This window comes from Hevea brasiliensis, chromosome 9 (assembly GCF_030052815.1).
Source record: "Hevea brasiliensis isolate MT/VB/25A 57/8 chromosome 9, ASM3005281v1, whole genome shotgun sequence".
NCBI classification, from domain to species: Eukaryota; Viridiplantae; Streptophyta; class Magnoliopsida; order Malpighiales; family Euphorbiaceae; genus Hevea; species Hevea brasiliensis.
Window position 1 is genome coordinate 33,765,339 of NC_079501.1, and position 23,007 is coordinate 33,788,345.

At 27.9% G+C, this 23,007-nt stretch overlaps 2 protein-coding genes across 2 annotated transcripts; both read left to right on the plus strand.

Annotated features, from left to right (window-relative positions):
• The first annotated feature begins 6,231 nt into the window (after positions 1–6,231).
• LOC110638562 (hydroxyproline O-galactosyltransferase HPGT1) lies at positions 6,232–11,145 on the plus strand. The gene is made up of 12 exons (XM_058153711.1): positions 6,232–6,585; positions 6,700–6,763; positions 6,859–6,908; positions 6,998–7,191; positions 7,560–7,638; positions 7,726–7,798; positions 8,549–8,672; positions 9,023–9,110; positions 9,222–9,272; positions 9,825–9,896; positions 9,977–10,089; positions 10,712–11,145. The coding sequence occupies exons 1-12, from the start codon at positions 6,452–6,454 to the stop codon at positions 10,732–10,734; spliced, it is 1,065 nt and encodes a 354-aa protein (XP_058009694.1). The 5' UTR covers positions 6,232–6,451; the 3' UTR covers positions 10,735–11,145.
• Positions 11,146–12,478: 1,333 nt separating this feature from the next.
• Positions 12,479–15,410, plus strand: LOC110638563 (putative glucose-6-phosphate 1-epimerase). Its single transcript, XM_021789158.2, has 9 exons — positions 12,479–12,552; positions 13,200–13,294; positions 13,465–13,539; positions 13,718–13,774; positions 13,875–14,038; positions 14,262–14,396; positions 14,537–14,639; positions 14,769–14,868; positions 14,947–15,410. The coding sequence occupies exons 1-9, from the start codon at positions 12,489–12,491 to the stop codon at positions 15,114–15,116; spliced, it is 963 nt and encodes a 320-aa protein (XP_021644850.1). The 5' UTR covers positions 12,479–12,488; the 3' UTR covers positions 15,117–15,410.
• The last annotated feature ends 7,597 nt before the right edge of the window (positions 15,411–23,007 follow it).

The window sequence follows — 23,007 nt, forward strand, 5'->3', positions numbered from 1 at the left end:
TGTGACAGTTTTTTGAAAATTTTTTTAAGAAAATAAAAATATGAAGTTTTATTTTTAAATAGAAAATTAAAAAAAAAAATTATTTTTTAATTTTCAAAAAATTTAATTAATATTTAGAAAATTTAATTAATATGAATTTAATATCTAACAGAGTTAAATAATTAAAAATAATTTATATAATCAATATAAATTAATTTTAGAAAAAAAATAATAATTATTATTAATATTATTTGAGCACATTTAATAATAAATGAAATATTCTTTGAGAGTAATATTACTTAGCTCAACAATAATATGTCATATATATATATAACCCTAAAAAATTTAAATTTTAAAATTTTAATCCCAAACCTTAAACTATAAAAACTTAAATTCTAAGTATTTAAACTCTAAAATTCTAAACCCTATAATTATAGACCCTAAAACTTAAACTCTAAGATCTAAACTTTAAATTCTAAAAACTTTAACTTTAATTCCTAAAATTCATAGAATTAGGATTATATTTTTAGAATTTAGGTTTTTAGTATTTAGAATTTAAATTTTTAGGGTTTAGAGTTTAGAATTTAAATTTTAAGTTGAGAGTTTTAGAATTTAAAATTTTAAAGTTTAATATTTAAATTTTTTAAATTTAGATTTTTAAAGCTAATTGAAACAGTTGGAACATGTTATTATTTGGTCAAATAACATTACTCTATTATTAATTTTATAAATTCAAATGTTCTTTAAGTTCCGATTTTATTTTAGCTGTTTAATAAGTTAATTTTAAATAATATGGAGCGTAAATATATATTTGGCCAAATTAAATTTATAGAAACTAAAGGTGGATATTATTGCATAGGCGGGCGCATAATTTTAATTACATAGGCCGGCGCATAATTTTAATTTTTTGAAATTGGAACGTATTCAATGAGTTCATCAATTCAAAAACCCCATTAATGGAAGTTTTGACTTTTTATAACAAATTTATTTTTTTTTAATTAAAACGTTGAAATAGACACATAAATAAATTAGATTCACAAAGCAACCACTGAATTTTTTTTAAGTATTAAACTCAAGTTTTTAAAACCGACGTAATTAATGAGATGGAGGCTAAGGGGTTTAAGCTTCAACGAGGGTTGGGCCGGAATTTAATTGATATATTATTAAATAAATATTATAAAATTAATAATAATATATTATTATAATTATTATTTACACATAGTATTATATAAATATTTATAAAATAAATTTAGTTAAGTTTTAATATGTAAATATTTTTTAAGAAATAATTAAAATTTTAAATAATAACATTTAATTATTTTTAATAGAAAAAATATTTAAAGTTAAAATTTTTATAATAATAAATTTAATCATACATATGAAAAATATATAAATATTTATTATATTAAAATTATATAAGATTAGAAAAAACTTTTTATTGTATAAAAAAAATAATAATTATACACAAATCTCAATTGTTAAGTTCTCCTGTGAGGTCCTTCTTTTATATATATAATATTTAGATTAGATGCAATTATTTTTTTTATTTAATTCTTAATTACATTCTAAATAAGGGTAAATTGTTATTATTAAATTAATTTCTATCTACATGTCTCTCTTATTTAATTTAATTAAAATAAATTTTCATCCATTATAATAGTAATTTTTTTAATTAATTTATGGTATAATTAATTAAAATATTTTATTTAATTCTTTTTATACATATAACTTTCTATGATTATTTTATTTAAATTTTATTTATTTCAAAAAATTAAACTTAATGAAATTTTTATATTTTATCTCATAATTTATGTAAAATTTTTTTTGTTGCAAAAAATATATTAGATTAATAAGAAAATAATACTATCTAAAAAATAAATAAATTTAATATTTTCTTGTAATTAATATAAAAATATATATAGATTAAAAAATATAATAAAAAATATATTAAAAATTATTTCATTTTAATAATCATAAAAATATATAGCTTTATTATTAATTAAAAATAATATTTACTTTATTATTCTTAAAAATATTATATCTTTAATTTTTTGTAAATTGTAACTTTTTAATTATTATCATATATATTTTTATAAAATAATTCTTTCATAAAAATAATTATCTTTTACATAAACTTATATAATATAAAATACATACATTTCATAAAAATTAAATTTTTAAATAAATATATAATATATGCATATAATGAAATATTATCATTTTTTATTAATTTAATAAATTTTAAAAAATATATATTATTTTTTAAAAGACATATCTGATAATTTTAATATTGTATCTTTGATTTTCAATCATTTTTTCTTATAATTAAATTTTCGATATAATGATATTTACTATTTACCTTTGAGATTATACTACTGCACATAAGTATAATTGGGATATGGTTTTTGTATAAAAATATAGCTATTGAATTAAAATTAAAAAATAATTATATTAAAAACTAATGATAATAAAATTGTGAATAATTAAAATATTAATTTAAGATGCGATGACATTATCCTTAAAAATAATTTTAGTACAAGCTATTATTCTTTAAAATTTAACGAACTTTTCTTAATATTATAGAAAATCAGGAAGCAATAAAAATTTTAATGAGTTTTGATAATGATACTAAATAAATCTTGAATAAAAATAATAAAAATATACTAAATCAAGAAAAGAATTTGAGAGTAAAATATGAGAAGAAAAGTTTTTTCTAATAACTTTTATTTATTTATTTATTGATGTGTCTCAAATGATATAATGTATCAATTATTTATAAGCAAAGAATAATAAAATATTTAAATCAAAATTTCAATTTTATCATTAATCATTATTTAATTAAAAAAAATGAATATTAACTCATTGCAATAAAATATTTAAAAATAGACCATCTAATATTAAAATATTAGCCATTTGAAACAACATATGTGGCATATCATCAATTTAATGGCCATAACTTAAATTAAATAAAAGTCAAATAGAGAAAAGAATTATCCCATTGTATTGAAAACTTGAAAAACAGTTCTCAAGTTTAAAGGAAAAAAAAAAGCATTAACTGTATAGAGAGCATAACTTATTAATATTTCTTTTATAAAACTATTATAATTAATGATTAAAATTATTTTGTAAGAAAAAGTGTCACAAATATAATATATTTCATTAATAAATATAATGTATAAATGCAAAATTTATATATAAGTTATAATTCAATACTAAATATAATTAATATTTGATCAATTTTAAAATAAAAATCATCAATTGTTATTTATTTTATTTAATAGATATTATTTAATTTGGAGTTATTATAGATATCCAAATGATCATAATTGTAAAATGAGAGACGTGGACACTATGTATAAGCATATATACTACTGCAACTAGTGAATAAAATTTTACTTGAGATTGCCATGGGGAAGATAAATGAATTAAAAATTAACTTTTCAAAAAAAAAATTATTTTGATATGATTGAAAAAATATTTAGAAAATATTTTATTACTTCAAAATTATAATTAATTAATTATATTAAATTTAAAATTGTTAATAAATAATTTAATAATACAAAATAGAGATTAAATATAAGCTTGATGGGTATATTTATAAAAATAAAATTTGAGAAATAATTTATAATATTAATATATTATGTTATATATAATATATTTTAAATTAATAAAATTTTAATTTTAATAAAATTAAAGTGTAATACCTACATTAAATTTATTATTAAAATTTTAAATAATAAAATTAATAAATTAATAATCTCAAAGAATACATATAACTAATTCATATAATTTTTTTTATTAATTTTAAGATATATAATTCTTAAATTTTTATAATGAAATGAAATATTAAAAATATTAAATAAAAAATTTATAAAGTAATTAAATATATTTAATATTTTGAAGCATTTAAATATAAAAATTGAGATAAAAATTATAATAATAAAAAGTAATTTCAATAAAAATATTTTATTATTTATTAATTTTATTATTTAAAAATAAAAATAAAAATATTTAATTTAAATGAATATATTATAAATATTTAATTTTTTTAAATAGGGAATTAAAATAATAAGGACTAATATTTGATCTACGGGGTGAATTGTATGCCAGCTAAGTAAACTAAATATTTAATGACCAGATTTACTCCAGCTATTACTAATGTTTTGTTTGCTGATAACACTCTCTTATTTGGTATCGCTACAAGAGCTGAAGCTTCTAATTTGTAAGCTATTATTCATAAGTATTCAGCAGCATCGAGCTAGAAGATCAATTTTCATAAATCAAATGTCTTCTTTAGCAAACACACCCCACCGAATCTTAAAAGATTCATCTTGGAGACTCTTTGCATGCAAGAAATGCAATTTAAAATACCTAGGCCTTCCAACATTGTGGGGAAAATAAAAGACACAGGTTTTAAAGTTTATTCAAGAGAGATTGACTACAAAAACACAATCCTAGAGACAAAAACTGCTTTCACAGGCTGGACGGGAAGTGCTCATAAAATCGGTTCTTAATGCTATCCCCACTTATGCTATGGCTATTCTCAAGTTTCCTAAGTCCTTTTGTACTCAACTAAATAAGATTGTATCTAGATTCTGGTGGGGGAGTAAAAATAATGAGAAGAAAATGGCTTGGATCAGCTAGAAGAAGACATGTATTTCAAAGTTCCGAGGGGGAATGGGATTCAAGGATTTTGCATTGTTCAACCTTACATGCCTAGCAAAGCAAAGCAAAGCTGGAGGCTGGCCACCAAACCAAACTGCATATGGGTAAGAGTTTTGAAGGGATTATATTTTCCTAGATCTTCCTTTTGGGAAGCTAAAAGAGGGCAACGCAGGTTTTGGATTTGGCAAGGCATTCTAGCATGCAGAGAAGTCCTTCAAGGGGGAACTCGCATGAATATTGGAGATGGCTCAAACACTTTGATCTAGTCAGACCCTTGGATTCCAATGGCTCCCAACTTCGAGGTGGACAAGCTTATAATTTGTCCTCCTAATGTTAATATGGTCAGTGACTTGATAGATCATAACAGGCTACAATGGAAGGAAAGTCCAGTTAACTAATTATTCAATGAGTATCAAACAAGATCCACATTATCCATACCAACAAGTCCAAGAAGGTGTGAAGATAATTTAATTTGGAGTTTGGAAAGATCAGGCCAGTACTCTGTGAAATCGAGCTACAGAAAGCTAATGAATAAAGTTCAAAGTCTCAATCATAATGCACAATCTTCTCACTCCCATCAAGTCCCTGTGCATATCTGGAGAAAAACTTAGAACCTTAAAGTCCAACAAAAAATGAAGGTGTTCATGTGGAAAGCAATCCTAAATGCTCTCCCTGTTAATTGGAATTTAAATAGGAGAGGTATACATGTTGACCCTTATTGCCCCATTTGTCGTGAAAGCATTGAAACAGTGGAGCATGCATTCTTTTTATGTTGTCATGCCAAGGCAGTGTGGTTCTCTAGTCCGTGCTCTTACAAACCTGATCCTATTGGATATTCTTCCCTTGGAAACTGGTGGATATCCCAATGGGATACTTTTGGTAGAGATTCCTATCACCAAGATATTTTCCAGATGATAGTCATTATGTTAGGACTATATAGAAGGAGAGGAATAAAGCTGTCTTTGAAGGAGCTTCTCCCGACCTTATTGCTTCAGTTAGGATTATTCTCCAAACATTGAATGAGCTACAGGAAGTGGATCAATCAGTTTCAAAAGTTAGTTCCAGAAATTATGCTCCTGCCCACCCGCAGAAATGGGAACCTCCTTCAGTGGGTGTTTTCAAATTTAACAGTGATGTAGCTTGGAGAAGTGACGATGCAAAAGCTATGGCAGTGGTTGTTGTGAGAAATCACCATGGAAACCTGATTGATGGTCTAGTCAAAGAGTTTTACTGCTCTTTTTCATTGGTTGGTGAAGCTAGAGCAATGCTTGAAGCAATTAGGCTAGCTGATATGGGTGCTACTTCAATTATCTTGGAGTCATACTCATCTATTCTTCTTTCATTTATGAGGGATGATCATATATGCCTTGCTTGGGAGATCAAAGCAACGGTAGATGCAATAGCCACTTTAATACTTTTATTATCTAATGTATTCTTTTCATTAATTAATAGAAAAGCTAATGCTTTGGCCGACTACATGGCAAAGTTTAAAATGAATCAAGGTCTGCTTTGTAATTGGCTCACAAATACCCATAGAATCTTACTCCGTGTTGTGTTGAGAGGACATATAAGGCCTTGAAATGCAAAACGCAGTTAAAAAAAAAAAATAGGAAATACCTTTACCGTTTCCGTTTAACCCTTTAAATGAAACTGAAAACAACCTTCGATTCAATTTTTCAGTTACAACGTCCCACTCATTGCCCATCATTCTTCAATTGCATCATCTGCCTCTGCCCTGAGATTCAAAATCTCTAATCCATTTCAGATCCGATACACAAAAATCTTACACAACTCTTTGAAAGAAGTAATGCGTAGCCGCGGATCCAGTAACCGGCTAGCTGCTGCTGCTGGTGGTGGTGGTCGTTCGGCTTTCACGTCTCGAGTCTCGTTTCTTTTGCTAGCTATGTTTGCAACCATGGCCACGATTTACGTCGCCGGCCGGTAAGTCACTTAGTATATCCATTAATGTTATAGATATTAGCGTTCCAAGTGTATAGGTAATGGATTTTCGATGCAGTGAGTGTGTTTTGAAGGGAATGTGTTGGTTTTGTTTAGTCTATGGCAGGACGCGGAGAATAGATTGCATTTAGCTGAAGAGTTTGAGAGGAGAAATAGTAAGGTAGTTGTAATTCTTGATTTCTATTGATAAGGTGAATTCATTGGTAATGCTCAGCTTTGATAACGAGGAAATCTCCGTCTCTAAATTTATTCCAGGTTAAATCTGCCATATCGGTTGACGATACTCTAAAACTTCTATCCTGCAGGTAAATTTTCTTCTTCTTTTTTGATATTTCAGGATCAAATTTGACGATTTGAATGTGGGGTTTGTAATTGAACTTCATTTGTTCTCCAGGGAACAAAAGAAGAAGTTAGCAATGGTTGAGATGGATCTGGCTGCAGCTAGGCAAGCAGGTTTTGTTTCGAAGCACTCTCCAGAGAAGGGAGATGGTCATTCTAAGAAGAAGCTATTAGCTGTTATTGGAATCATTACTACATTTGGCCGCAAGAAAAACAGAGATGCAATTCGCAAGGCATGGATGCCGACTGGTGAGTAAGCTTCCTCCCTTTCTTTGTTTTTTACATTTTTTTTTTGTTGGTGTAAACATGGACATTGTACTTCGATAATCTAAATTATTTATATATGAAATGCACTCCATATCAGTTCAGTGCAATTGTATATGCATAAATATGAAGGGGAGTATAGTCCAAAACTCCAACTGAACTTAGCTAGGCTATAGTTCATAACTAGTTGGGGATGGGTACAGAAATTATTTTCCTCCAAAAAGAGAAAAGGAAGGGGAGTGCAGTGATTAAATTAATAGAATGTTCATTTGTATCTATTGTCAGTTCTTTGTTAATCATAATTTCTCGCTGATTATCTAAGTTGTTTTTTCAAGTAGTATTTAACATTAAAGTGACAATATGTGCTGGTGCAGGTATTAAAAAACTGGAGGATGAAAAGGGCATTGTTGTACGATTTGTCATAGGCAGAAGGTTTCTATTTTTTTATAATTTATCTTTTATATGATAGCAGTGTTTATTTTTCTATGTTTTGTTCATTTACATTCATTTTTATTGCAGTGCAAATCGTGGAGACAGTTTGGACAGGGAGATTGACAGCGAAAATAGGCAGACTAATGACTTCATTGTTCTTGTATGTTCACTTGTTAGTTGAAGTGAATTGAAAAATATTTAGTTGGTTTAAGCTCTTAAGAGATTCTTTTTTTTTTTTTTAAATCAAAATTTTAATTATTTTTGCCATCTAGAAATGGATTTGTGGCCTTTCTAAGAGAGTTGAACTAGACATGGATCTGGTCTAGATTTGGACTGAATTTTCACTTTTTAAATCGGTCTGGTTCAATATCAAAACCGGATTTCTCACTTTCAAAAGAATTAAAAAAATTAAAAAAATTTTCACACTAGAATTTGATCAAATTGGATGAACCGAAACTAAACTGAACCGGAACCAGGACTAGAACATAGGGGAACCCTTTGGTCCTGTCCCAGGCCTCCAGCTCTTAGGACTGGAACTGCCTGTCTGGTTCTAGTTCTAGCTCAGAACGGGACCGCACCCATGCTTAAGTTGAGCATGACAAGAAAACAATCTCTAGCTTTCTAGCTTAAGCATTTGAAAGTCTTACTAAACCAATATAACTCATAATTTGACCAATGCAATCTTAAATGTTAATTAATGAGAAAGAAGCCAACTTCAATTCTGCTTCAAAAAGTTCCAACTTTTTATATTCATGGTAAAGACCTTGATTTAACATTCATGTACATGTTCCTTTTTTTAAAAAAAAAAAATTGCACTTATGAGAGTTTAATTGTTATCATGTTCACAGATGTGGTAATTTGAAGGAACAAGCATTAGCATGTAATTTACATTCTTTTTTTGCCTCAACAGGATGGACAAGTGGAGGCAACTGAGGAGGCTCCAAAAAAGACAAAATTATTCTTTATAAATGCTGTAGAGAACTGGAATGCTGAATTTTATGTTAAGGTCAATGATGATGTTTTTGTTAATATTGGTATGTAGTCTATATTAGCTCATTTTGGTGGTGAACAAATAGTAAAATCCTATTTGTTATTATATCCAATCTGCATAATTTTAATCTTCTGGAAAAAGAACCTTGTATTTGTTGAAATGACTTGTCTACCACTCCTATTACTCTAGTTATTATTGAATTGTTCATATAATATCTAATTTACTAGGGTTCAAAGTCTTGATAAAATAAACAAGAAAAAGAAGAATCAGAGCCCTAAAAATTGAGAAAAATAATACTTATATACCTTGGTTATTTGGAAAACATGAATGCTACAAATCTGTAGTCTTTGGATTTTACATTGCTTATTATGGCTTGTTCTCTTTGTTGTATAGATGCCCTGGGAGCTACACTTTCCACTCATTTGGATAAGCCTCGGGTTTATATTGGGTGTATGAAATCAGGCGAAGTTTTTTCTGAGCAGTAAGTTTTATCAAAACGTTTTATCTAATGATATTCTTTTTTTCCCTAGTGGATGGATCAATGACATTCAAGAATAATTTATTTCATCCCTTTGGAATCTTCATTTTGTAGGAACCACAAATGGTATGAACCAGACTGGTGGAAATTCGGTGATGGAAAATCGTAAGTACATAACATTGTATTTTTCGCAACTCATTGAATGGAAGGATATTTATGATTTATAGTCCCCTTATGTGTGGCATGGTCTAGCTTACCAAATTGAAAGGTTGCTCCATTTGCCAATTTCTTTTGGTTTCAACAACAAGACTAACACTGTCAATTCTTTTTCTTTTCTCTTTCATAGCTTTTGAATCTTATAATAGAATTACACTAAGCAGAGAGACTGTTCTAGTTGAAAGATGAGAGTAGTGATAATAAGTGAGCAGTGTGTTCTGTGACTGACTGCATAACCGAACAAGGCATCCTGTTGTGTTGTACTTCCACGTTGGTGGATCATTGATCTATGTGACAGACAAGTTAATTGTTACATTGTGCTAAACAAAATGGTAGCACGCCTTTACAGATCCTTCACAGATCATCACTTGTATTTGTATACAATAATGTTTAGTACTTGAGTTTGAATTCAGGAAATAATTAACATACATCAAATGCAATGAAATTTCACAGTACCTTGCTCTTAAAATCTCTAGTTCTAAAATCTTCTTTGTGGTGCAGATACTTCCGACATGCCTCAGGTGAAGTCTATGCCATTTCACAAGCTTTGGCTCAGTTTATTTCAATTAACAGGTAGTTCTTTTCCTTTTGTTCTCCTGTAGACATTACACAGGCTTATGGCTTCATTGACTTGAGCACTGTACATTTTGCAGGTCTATTCTTAGAACATATGCACATGATGATGTCAGTACTGGATCATGGTTCATTGGACTCGACGCAAAGTTCATTGATGAAGGGAAATTTTGTTGCTCCTCATGGTCAACTGGTATCTCTCTCTCTCTCTCTCTCTCTCTCTCTCTCTCTCTCTCGCACACATACTGACACACTCACAACCACCAATGACTTGAAAACAATGAATTTCATAAGGAAAAAGATCATGGTGAGCTAGAAAGAGTATCATATGAGCTATGATTCTCCAGATTTGAAACAGGTGAGAAGGATGAAAAGGTGTTAATTTCAATGTCTAGTTGGTCTCACTAGTAGTGGATAGCCTTTTGCATTTGAATCTGCAAAATATAATAAATAGTTTTCTCAAAACTTCTTAAAGGAACTCATAATGTATGTATTCTGGCTTCCCATGCCATCAATTGGCAATTTTTTGATCTTCAGCTTTGAAATTTTATTCATACTATATACGTAACATGAGCTTTCCGAATGAGCTTAAGACAAAAGATGAGGCAAGGTTCAGATTTACAAGGATTTCCTTTTTATTTTTATTTTTAATTTTTGTTACATGTATTGATATTCAATTATGGCATGCGGCAATTTAATAAATCTATGGTAGGCTAGGTACTTTGTACTGGTTTTCTAAATGCTGATTGTAATTGTTTGTTCTCAACAAGAAAACATCATGCTGAACTTTAGGGTAATTCCATATGACATTTCAGGAGCATTATGTGCAGCTGTGTGATTAGACTCTCCTCAGAATTGAAATGCAACCTTGATACATTTAGATGAAATTAATCAACAATTTAGTAAGGGATGCCACTCTTTTTCGTGCATCATCTCTAATGCTTCTCGACATACCCACAAAGATTCATATAATCCATTGGAGATGAGTTGTAGTTGATGCTGGTGTGGTATGGTTGATTTATGATCAATTCCTGCCTCTGAAAAGCTAATCAAGATTTAGAAAACAGCAGTTGGATGAAAGCAGCACGCTTCTACCTGAAGCAGATTTTGGAAGACTTGTTGGCAGCCACTCATCCCAAGTTTAATCCCAAATTTTGTTAACTGAATTTTCCTTGACGAAATTTATTCTTTTGCTTTGTAAACACGACATTGTAATCTTTACAGTAAAACACTTATTTTTAGTGTGGAATTTTCTTCTCTATGCTAGGAAGGGTAGGCCAAAAGTGCATTGTAAAGCAAATTTAACTCAAAGGAGAAAACTCATACAAGGAGCTGAAAGATCAAGACTCATGTTTCTTGAAGAATGGCTATGAAGGATTAACGGGCGGTGCACTGCATCTATAATGCTATCTCCAACTATTTCTTGGTGGGCTAGCTGCGACGTTTTTCCAAGTTAAGGCACTTTTACATGTAGTTTTCTAAACTATGTCCTCCTTTGAAATTCATAGCTATGACTGAAAATTTATATAATAAAATCAATGCATATATAATTATTTTATTATAATGGTTGATTGTGCTCACGTTGATACCACCGTCTATATCAATTTCCCCTATGACCATATTTTGGTTTTTGGTTGAAGGTCTAATGCTAGTTTGTGGGGTCGGAGCCATATAGTAATGAGACATTTCCAACAACCTTTAGGTACATGTTAGTTCGCTTGAACTTGCAGCCGCTGGTGAACATGGAAATCTTTGTTGGTGTTGTACATGGATTCATGTTGATCGTTGTAAAGATAATTTTATTTATTCCAAACTTCAGTTGTTGACAGTTCATGCTTTTAATTTTTTGTTTTTTTAAAAAAATAAAGGAAAACCCACGAATGAAGGCACGCTTTATCCACTAGATCAATTTGACAAATATTAAAGTCAATTATGTAACAACAAATCGTTATCATGGTAATTCAGATCATTTAAATTCAAAAAACCCATGGAAATAAGTATGGGTCAAGAAACAATAATAAAGAGAATGAATGCTTGGGTCAAAAATTTAGGTCTTGTAAATCACTGGCCATGTCCTTTATTTGTAATGTAAAATTTTATAAAATTTTAATTTTTAATTTAAAAAAAATATTTGAAAAATTAAAAAAATAATAATTTCATTAGAATTCAATTAAATTATTTTTTTTTTAAAAATTTATATTAAATTTTTAACCTGCAGGACACTGCAGGCCTTTGCCATGGAAATATGACCGAGGATTGCTTCGCTTCCGAGAACCATTCTTTGTTTTTCCTTTTGTTGAAAATAAATAAAAATAAAACTCCAAGTTCTTGAAAAGAAAAAGTCCAATTGGACGTCAATTAAAAGCACCAAAGCTAAAGAATAAAGACCTTCCTCATACCAAAACTTTGAATATTCAACCAAAATTCTTTCAAGTGGAAGTTATTCGTTAATTCTGGTAATGATAATGGTCGCATGTTTCATCCTCGAGTCCACATCACAAGTTCAGAAGAAGCCAAACCGACCATATAAGATTTCTTTATCTAGCAAGTGGGTACTAATTTTGTTATCCTCTGTAAGTCACCTTCCTTGTGATGATGTATCTGAAGATTATTTCTTTGGTGTGGCCCTTCTGTATTTGTTTATTAATAAGACATGGTTGGACCAAATCCTGTGTAAATATATATCTTTCTTCTTTTCTCTTTTCTTTCTCGGAAAACTTGTGATCCAATGTTGACTATCGCCCACTAACTGTTCCCATCATAAATGCTTTTTTCTTTGAAACTGGCTTAGAACGTTTCAATTTGGAACTTTATTATCTTTTTCTCTTTTTTTTTTAAATTTTTTGGTTGGTTCTATTTGAATTCTAGACAGTTTTGGTCATCTGGGTAATTATTTTTCTTATTGAAAATTCCCTTGAGAGATACCGATTCTGTGTTTTTGTTGGTCTGTCTCTGTTTTCCAAGCTAAGGGTTATCGATTTCTAGCAGAGAGAGAAAAGGTAGTTCAAAATTAGTTGTTGAGTTCTGGTTTTGTATTCACGGGAAAATCAGGTTTGTCACAAGAAAGGTGCTTAGGGAAAGTTGAGATTTCTCAACTGCTTCAGTAACTGCTGGGCCTTTTTTTGCTTGCTCGGGGGTTTTCTTTTTCTTTCTTAATTTGTTTTCTCGGCTCAGAAGAATCTCAAAGCACTGTCTTGGATATTAGATTTAGAGCAGTGAGAAAGAGAGATTTACTGTGTTGTTGCTTTTTCTTGTTCTTGTGTATACTTGGCTCTGTTTTCACTATGAATCCTTCTGGGGCAGTATGTGATCAGAAAGTGGCAGCAGTTGAAGTTACCAAAGACAGAAACGGAATTGATCAAATTGTGCTTCGCAACCCTCGAGGAGCTTCAGCTCGGGTCAGAAATCTTTTCCTATCTTCTCTTCTTCTTCCTTCTGTAGTCAATTCTTTTTTCTTTATTCTTTTAATAAAATTAATCTAATTAGATTTCAAATTAGACGCTTCAGCTGGGTGTGCAAAATTGCAGTTCTAGCATTAACAGATTTATGTCTTATCATATTCATCCAGGTTAGCTTGTTTGGAGGACAGGTTCTCTCATGGAGGACTGATCAGGGAGAAGAATTGCTATTCACTAGTAGTAAGGTAGATTCTGGATCTTTTATATCGCTTGTGTTCTAGTATTATCCAATTAGAATTAGACATTTTGCATTCCAACATGCATTTTTCTTTTCATTATTTCAAATTTTAGATTACTGCTGATAATTTCATGCTTATTTCTTAAGCTTTACTCGTGTTTATCTTTGGTTTTCTTCTGAAACAGGCAATTTTCAAGCCACCAAACCCAGTGCGAGGAGGAATTCCCATTTGCTTTCCCCAGGTATATTGAGCTTATATATATGTTTATCAGCAATATGCATACCAAATTGCCAGTCTTGGAAATCTCTGGCTAATAGGTTTCCTTAATATGGTATTAAAAGTTCGGAAATCGGGGAGCGTTGGAGCAACATGGGTTTGCTAGGAAGAAACTTTGGGCGATTGATTATAATCCACCACCATTGCATCCCAATGATTCCAGTGGTAAAGCCTATGTTGACTTGATACTCAGGCCGTCTGAAGAAGATCTAAAGATCTGGCCACACAGGTATCATCTTTAATTATTAATTATCTGCTGCATATGATATCCCCATATGAGATAATCAATAATGTCATTTAGAAATAGTAGCTAAAGTCTGAATAAAGCCTCCGTCAGATAATATTAAGCATCATATGATTTGGACTTGAATAGTTTAATCTTATACCAGAAATGATTAATTAACTGTGAGTGATGTCTAACTATTTATTAACGGTTGGCCTGCTGTTTTCAGTTTCGAGTTTCGTCTCAGGGTGTCTTTGTCAGCAGATGGAAACCTAACCTTGCTATCGCGCATCAGGAATATTAACAGCAAGCCATTTAGTTTCTCCATCGCTTACCACACGTATTTCGCAATCTCAGACATTAGGTATGAATTATTTTTCTCTCATGTTAATAATAGAATTAGCCTTCCTTACAAGCAATCTTCTGTGGAATTTAGTACCTAACAGTTTTATTAGAGTTAAATAATTGTGTAGCTTTTCAATCTGATTGGAGCTTTGCTTACAGTGAAGTAAGGGTTGAAGGGTTGGAAACTCTTGATTATCTTGACAACCTGTGCCAAAAGGAACGCTTCACAGAACAAGGAGATACCTTGACGTTTGAATCTGAGGTAATAGATAGATTTTCTGTTTCGAAACTGATTTACCTTCCTGGAATTTTCCTGTCCCTGAATTCTGAGACTGGATTATGAATTAACAAATGGAAAGACAAAGCATAGACATAGAATTGTAACTTGCAGGTGGACAGAGTTTACCTCAGTTCTTCAGATGTTGTTGCTGTTTTTGATCACGAGAGAAAGCGCACGTTCATGATAAGAAAAGAAGGACTTCCTGATGTTGGTAAGCTTTTTCTTTCCCCTTTCCTTTATTTTTCTCTTCAACCCTTGAAATCTGCACTGAAGCAGTGCTTGTAAGTAGTGGTCTGGAATCCATGGGAGAAGAAATCAAAGTCCATGGTAGATTTCGGAGATGAAGAGTACAAGCAGATGCTGTGTGTTGATGGGGCAGCAATAGAGAAGTCAATCACATTGAAGCCAGGAGAGGAATGGACAGGCAGATTAGAACTCTCCATTGTACCTTCCAGTTGATGAAAACTGCGGTAACCTCCCTTGATTTGACATGAAGATTCAAAGACATATATCACTAAATAACCCCCAATAAACGTTCCTTTCTGCCATTGTTCAATCTGTATTTGTATGCAAAGATGAATGAAATCATAATCACTAGGGATGTTGATAATGATTTTACTTGTTTAGTCAATAGGAGATGTTAGCTTTAGGTTCTCTGTGTGCTAGCAAAGCAAAAGCTGTTGAACAAAATTATTTGCCAACAATAATTGTATAAAACTATATGCATATGAGCTGTGGATCTATGTTTTTGTATTTTGGTTCACAAGAAAGGAAAGAAAGTGAAAGATGCAGTCCTCCTCCTGACCCAGTAGCTTCAAGGGCCAAACGAAGCAAATTGAGCAATAATATTATATTATATTATATTATATTATATTATAATACACTACTGTTTAATGTTGAAGCTTAGAAGCTACTTCTACTATTACCATCACGCGCACATAACTTAAACCAAAATTTACACTGCCCATACAATGTCCTCTCTCGTTAATGCCATCATCCCATAACCGTTAGCTTCCTATTTACGCGTTCCACAGCTTTACTTGTACGCATCCCTCTTCTTACCCGGCTTCAAGGGCTGCTGCCGCCCTTCTTTGACTGAGAGTCGCCTTGTTTTTTTAAGTTTTTTTAATTCTATTTATATTATAAAAATTATTAATTAAATTTTAAATTTTTTAATCCTTATTAATTTTATTTATCATTAAAAAAAATTATTATTTTACTAATAAAAATATTATATAAGCGCCATATAAAAAATATAACTTTAATAATATGTTCTTTTCTAAAAAAATATGTTCTCAGTCTTTTAAATTATTTTAGCCTTATATTTTTGTTTCATCGATCAACATTAAGAAACTGTTTAAGTGTAAATTGTCAAATATATATTAATATAAGATATTTATATTAAATTAAACATGTTCTTTTTCTTTCATTTAAAGATATGTCTTTCTCTTTTATGTTAACTGCAATTAAGCCGTGTTTACATGTTATCATTCATAGCATCTCTGTTAATGAGATAATATTTTTTAAAGGGTGAGACAGGTTTGGTAAGAGTTAAAAAATTTAGGATTGATAATTTTTATAGTACGGAATAAAATTGTAAAAATTTGAAAAATATAAATTTTTTTTTTTTTCGGTTATCCTTTTTTTAGTTATTTTATTAGTTAATAAAAAGTAGTTCTTTCATATTCATGATTTTCTTCATGAATTTGTTTAGTTCTCTTTTCTTTTGATGGAGATTTCCTTATATGGTTTTATTTTCGTATTTAAAAGAAGAGTTATCTCTATAATTTTTTGAAAATCTTTGCCTCAACTTACTTTGTGAATAAGATTATTTTCAAATAACTATCCATCAAGGTTTTTAAAAATTTTTGTTTCAAACTATTTGATGAATAATATAATTTTCAAGCAACCATGAATATCAAGGTAAGTTTATACGATGTCACTAATTTGTATATAGTAAAAAATCTTTGTACATTTACTTGTAGATCAATGCATTTCTCATTCCGTAAACGACAAAGATAAAGGTAAAAAGTATGTTTTTTTATTCTCCAAATCTTTTTAAGAATATTTTCAAACCTTTCTTGTGAATATAAATGTATGAAAATGTTGTTATGTTTTTATTCTATGAGTAGGGGTGAGCATTCGTTTCAAACCAAACCGAATCGAATTAAGTCAAACAAACCGAATTACATATTTTAGAAACGGAAACAGAAATGGATGAAAAATTAAATCAAACTGAACCACTCTATTTCAGTTTGGTTTAGTTCAGTTCAAACTCATTAGTTTTGATTTTTAATTGATTTTTTAATTTAAACTTGATTTTCACGTTATTTGATCTAATTTTGACTTTAGTTTGAACCTAATAACAATTAATCAATAAAATTAAATAATTTATATATATGTAATTAAATATAATTCATAAATTTCTCATAAAAATAAATCAATTCAAAAATCAATTCGGTTCAATTTGGTTTGATTTGAATATATAAAATTATTATTCGGTTCGATTTGATTTAACTGATTTTTTTCTTTTCAAAACCAAACTAAACCGAAATAACCAAAATTTTTATAATATAAAACTGAACTAAGCCGAACCGATTAAATTTTAAAACTAAACCGATTGAATTTTAAAACTGAACTAATTGAACTGAATTGACTCGATTTAATTCTGTTTTTCAATTTAAACCGAAATCTATTCACCCCTAGTTTTATTTCCACCGGATTATATGAATAAAATCTTTTTTACCTTAAAAAAAAAAAAAAAAAACATATAATTATCCCTGTGGACTAGGCAGGAGAATCCATACGAAATTAAGACAAGATGTTGACCTAAAGCCCATAAAAATATTTAATGGATTGTATTTCATGAAAACATCCGCATGGGGCCAAAATGGGATAGGATGCAACCGGATTATGTCACCAAAAATACTTGCTAAATTAGGGCCACTTCAATATTCCCCATCTTAAACAGATGAGGCCAAAATCCATCCAATCCAATACCCAAATGTCTTTTACATCAATTGACCTGTAAATTGAACCTCCATTGTTGACACTGCAAAAAGAATGCAGCCTAAAGTTGTTCGCCTATGATTCTTGTACAAAGGCATAAGTTCAATTCCAACAAACAATAAGATATTGGAGAAGTACCCAATTTGCTATTGCGACTTTAATAATGGGAGGTTCTTTTTCTTTTTCTTGCTTATTTTAAAATTTGGGAGCTTCCATCATGACAAGGATTTGGAACACTGGTTTCTGTGACCCAAGTCATAGCATGAGGTGTATCATTGGTTAGGGATAGGGGCCTCAGTTGTTGGCCAAGGAAATTTTCAACCAACCTTGAGCAGATAAGATGGGCCATGATTTAATAGGCTTTGTGATGAGAGCCATAAACAAAACCCATTGAGATAGTTTTATGTTTGTTGAACCAAGATTGGGACATTTGCACTATTTGGTGGGCTCTGATAATTAAAAAAAAAAATTGCAAGAAAAAGGAAAAGTTAGGCCTAATCTAACTTGCTATTGATATCACCCATATGCTGGATTTAGATTCGAGTTGTGTTCATAACGAAAAATTTAGGGTGTATTCATTTGTCAATGAATTGATTTTTCGAGATCCCATATCAGTTATATATGGATGGGTATGTAGACTTATAAAAATTAAATGCAATTTATCATAATTTTAATAAGAAGCGTGTATCTTTTTTAAATTTATATATGTATTTATTTAAAAAAAAATTCAAATTTTCACTCGCTCGATCTTCCCATCAATTGAGATGCATTTGGCATTTTTTTTCCTTAAAAGAAAATCCAAAGTAGCATCCAGTCGAACAATAAAAAGAAGGCATGGGAAATAGGGCTTTCTCTAGTTCAAAGAAAAAGCATTTCAATTCAAGCTCTGAATTTAAAGATATAAAAAAAGTTAGTTTCAAGTTGTGAAAGACATTTTTCAATTAGTTTTATATACGAATTGCATTGAATAAAGTAAAATTTTATATAAAAATGATAAATTTTGATCTAATATATTAATTTGATTTGAATTTATTTAACTTAAAATATTCATAATCCGTTTCATTTTGTGTAAATTTTAAAATAATTTAAATTTAAATAATTCATAAAATTAATTAATCTAAACTTTTTCAAAACACTTCCTCACTTATTTATACTATTAAATGACAGTATTCATAATAGTATTTAAAGGTTGAGGGAGTAGTTCATGAAAAAATACTTCTCCTAGTTTTTAAAGGTTAAGAGAGTAATTTATGAAAAGCTATCCTCCTAGTATTTAAAGCGTTTTGACCAAGATTAACAAGAAGATATCACTATATTTACATTTAACAGTTAATATAACAGTTATTTTTACTGAACATTTCTGTTTCAAATCACTATATAAACAACTAACCATTAATAGCTAATATCTAATAGTTAACAGTTAATATCTAATAGCTAACAGCTAATAAAATAGGTAACAGCTACTAAGAGCTTCTTTGGTTTAACTGTTAGATATAGCTGATAACTATTAACCAATGGCTGATAACTGGTAGCTGATAATATATGATTTATATTAAGTACTTGGTAAAATTATGTTTAACTGTTACGGTTGATATGTAAAATGACTAATAAAGACATATATCATATAATTTATTTTATTATTGAAATAAATATAAAATTATAAATTTATTATATTATTAAAATAAATATATAATTATTGATTTAATATATTGTATCATTTATTTTATTATTGAAATAAATATAGAATTATTGATTTATTATATTATATTACTTATTTTATTATTAAAATAAGAAAATAATTAAATTCTTTAAAAATATAATTAAATAACTTTAAAAGTATTGTTATAAAATAATAAAGTAATTATTATTATTGATAAAGAAAAAACTTATAATTAATTTTAAGTTTTTAAATGTAAAAAATTTATTTTTTCATAATAAATATATATTTTATATTTTATATTATTAATAAAAAATATTTTAACAATGTTGTAATAAGCTAATTAAGACGTTAAGATTATAAAAAAAAATAAAAGCATTAATAATATTAATTTTTGAGTTACATGAAAAAGGATAATATAGTATAAATATTATATCAGTTACTCATCAATTACCAAACACTCTAATTCATATTTTTTTGTGTTTATTAGCCATCAATTACACCTAAAAGGTGAACCAAACACTCCCTAAAACAGTTAACGGCAACTAAAACAGTTTATATTGCCGAACAGGGTCATAATTTAAAAATAATCTATTTAAATTGATAATTAAATTTTAATATGAAAATAAAATATCAATCAGCTATCAACTATACTTAAAAGGTGAACCAAACACCCCTAAAACAGTTAACGGCTACTAAAACAGCTTATATTGTGGAACAGGGTTATAATTTAAAAATAATCTATTTAAATTGATAATTGAATTTTAATATGAAAATAAAATAAATAAAATTTTTTAAGCAAAATAAAAATTATTTTAAAAAACAATATTTTAACTAAAAAAATCTCGGGACTCGTATTAAATTTAAAATAATTTAATCTCGAACAATTAATAAAATTAAGGATTTAATTAATAATTAATACAACAATTCATATGATCTAATTAGAAAATGATATGATTGAATTGATTCAATCATTATGAATTTTAATATGAAAATCAAAAAATAAATTTTATCTTTTTTATATAACACTTTAACTTAAAAAAAATTAATTTAAATTAACTCAAATTTATTGAAAATTTATTATATAACAATCTAATAAATAAATTAAATAAATCAATCATCCAAAATGATTGAAATCCGCACTAGCGTTTGCCAAGGGTTTTTTTTTTTTCTCATATATTTTTCTACCTTCTATTTATAATATATAAAGAAATTAATTCTTTTAGAGTTTGTGACCGCTCTTTTCAATAATAATTTTATGTAAATATATTATATAAAATAGTGCATATATTTATAACCGAAGTTTAATCAAATTGAGTTTTAAATAACTCAAGTTTGATTTCTTATAATTTTTTTACGCTCCAAGTTTAGCTCAAGCTAATTCATACTCTAATATTATACTCGAGCTCAACTTGGCTCAATCTGAACTTGACTAGTTTCAACCTCGTTTAGTCGTTAATATTATTATATTAAATTAAAATATAATTTAAATTTAATTTGAACTAACACAATTTATTTATAATTTTTATTTTTTAAATAATTTTATAATATAACATGCATAAATTTTTGTAATAAAATAAATATTAATAATTTAATTAAATTAAAAGGAAACCTGGAGAAATTAAAAACTAAAATAAATATTAATGAAATATTAAATATTTTCATTGAAAAAAAATAATTTTTAAATAATCAAATAATTAAATGTGGTGCCAAAGTTTTTAGGATTCTGGATTAAATAGTAAAAGACTTTGATAATTTGTATCAAAATTATAATTTTGTCAGTTTTAATTAAGAGCTTCAATGTATAGAACTTTAAATTTTAATCAGATCATTTCTCATGAGATTTTACGTCATTTGCTTTCTAAGTTATTGAGATGGAATTTACGTGTAATAGGAGTAGTGTGTGTTAATTATAATTTAGGCTCCATTTATTTCACAAAAAATAATTTATATATAAAAATATTTTTTATGAAAAATATGTTTTTAAAAAATATTTTTTATCGTTTATTTATGACATTAAATTATTGATATGTATTTATTATTTTATATATATATATATATATATATATATATATATATATATATATATATATAAAAGTATGTTCATATTTGAATAAGATTATCAAAGTCTAGAAAATAGAAAATGACTTACTCTTTTAAAAAATGAAAGTCAATTTTTTTCTTTGACTAGAAAAATATTTCTCCTTGATTAATTTTTCTAGTGTTTCAAATACCATAAAATGTGAAAAATATTTTTTTAAAAAATAAAATATAAAAAATATTTTTTAGAAAAATATTTTCCATGAAACAAACTGAATCTTAGAGTTTGATTTTTTTTTTTTAAATAGAGTATGATTTTTTTTTTGGATAAATTATTGGACGCAAGTAAAAGTATGAAAATAATTATTAAAGAATGTAAATTAATACGATAATTGAATTAATAATGATTTACAGGACAATGTTAAAAGCTTATAAAGAAATATAATTTAACAGGAAATAATTACTAATTAGTAATTAATTTTTTATGAAAGGTACTTCTAATAGAAAATAAGAATTAATTACCAATTTAATTCATTTATAGAGAGTGTCACAATGCAATAATAATTGTATAAAAAGAATTACATTTTTATAGAAAATAATTATTTAAGAAAGTAATACATGGCAACACAAAAATAAGGACAAAATAATATTAATCGACGATTAATCTATTCATGAAAAACGACACATGGCAACACTTTTAATAGGAAATAAGTACTAATTAGCAAATTAATTTATTTATAGAAAATATCACATGAAAATACTAAAAGAAAATATGCCTCTTTATATATATATATATATATATATATAAGAAATTAATAATTATATAAAAATAATTATACTTTAATAGAAAATAATCATTAATTAGTGGTCAATCTTTTTTATGGAAAGTGATATGTGGCAATACTTAATAGTAAATAACTACTCTCTCAGTTACATTTCAAGTGTTTTTAAAGATTTTTACATAAAAATTAAGAAAGTATCTCATTTGTATGTTTAAAAAATACTAATAATTGGCTAAAGTATCATTATATTTAATTAAAATAAAAAAGGTGATAAAGAAGAAATAAATGCATTACCCACAACAATAGATAAAGATAAAGTTTAAAAAATAATTAATATTTTCTTAATTTTTGAAAAGGCAAATAAAGTGAAAAAAAAAAAAAGAAACATCACTTGAAATAGCACAAAAGGCTTACTAATTAACAAATTAATTTCTTCATAGAAAGTGCCATGTGATAACATCAAAGGAAAACATGCATGATTTATATATATTATTATCCCTTGTAGCAACCCAAGAGGGAAGGGTGTGAATTGGGTGTTAATTACAAAATTTAAAGGCTAAGAGGTAATTGTTGAGAAAAAGGCACAAGAAAAAGGGGGAAAAAAAAAAGAAGGAACACAAAAATTTATAGAGGTTCAGCTATCTCAAGCCTATGTACTCTCTTCAAGGTCCTACTTGAGAATTAACTTCACTGTAATTCTTTTTTGGGTGAAGAATAAATCCCTTAAAAATACCACAAGAGCAAACTCTTACTCTTTTACAAATCTCTTTTCTCACAAGAGCAATTTAATACTCTATCACACTCAAGTTACAATAAATGCTCACAACAACTTTGAACAAACTCTTTGAACTCAAAGATTACA

Excerpts from the sequence above, each read along its gene's own strand:
- LOC110638562 (XM_058153711.1), top strand. The coding sequence starts at position 6,452 with ATGCGTAGCCGCGGATCCAGTAACCGGCTAGCTGCTGCTGCTGGTGGT. Across the intron at positions 6,586-6,699 it reads ACGATTTACGTCGCCGGCCG|TCTATGGCAGGACGCGGAGA; the intron begins GTAAGTCACTTA and ends GGTTTTGTTTAG. Across the intron at positions 7,639-7,725 it reads CGATTTGTCATAGGCAGAAG|TGCAAATCGTGGAGACAGTT; the intron begins GTTTCTATTTTT and ends TTTTTATTGCAG.
- LOC110638563 (XM_021789158.2), top strand. The coding sequence starts at position 12,489 with ATGATGTATCTGAAGATTATTTCTTTGGTGTGGCCCTTCTGTATTTGT. Across the intron at positions 13,775-13,874 it reads TTCCCATTTGCTTTCCCCAG|TTCGGAAATCGGGGAGCGTT; the intron begins GTATATTGAGCT and ends TGGTATTAAAAG. Across the intron at positions 14,869-14,946 it reads AGAAGGACTTCCTGATGTTG|TGGTCTGGAATCCATGGGAG; the intron begins GTAAGCTTTTTC and ends GCTTGTAAGTAG.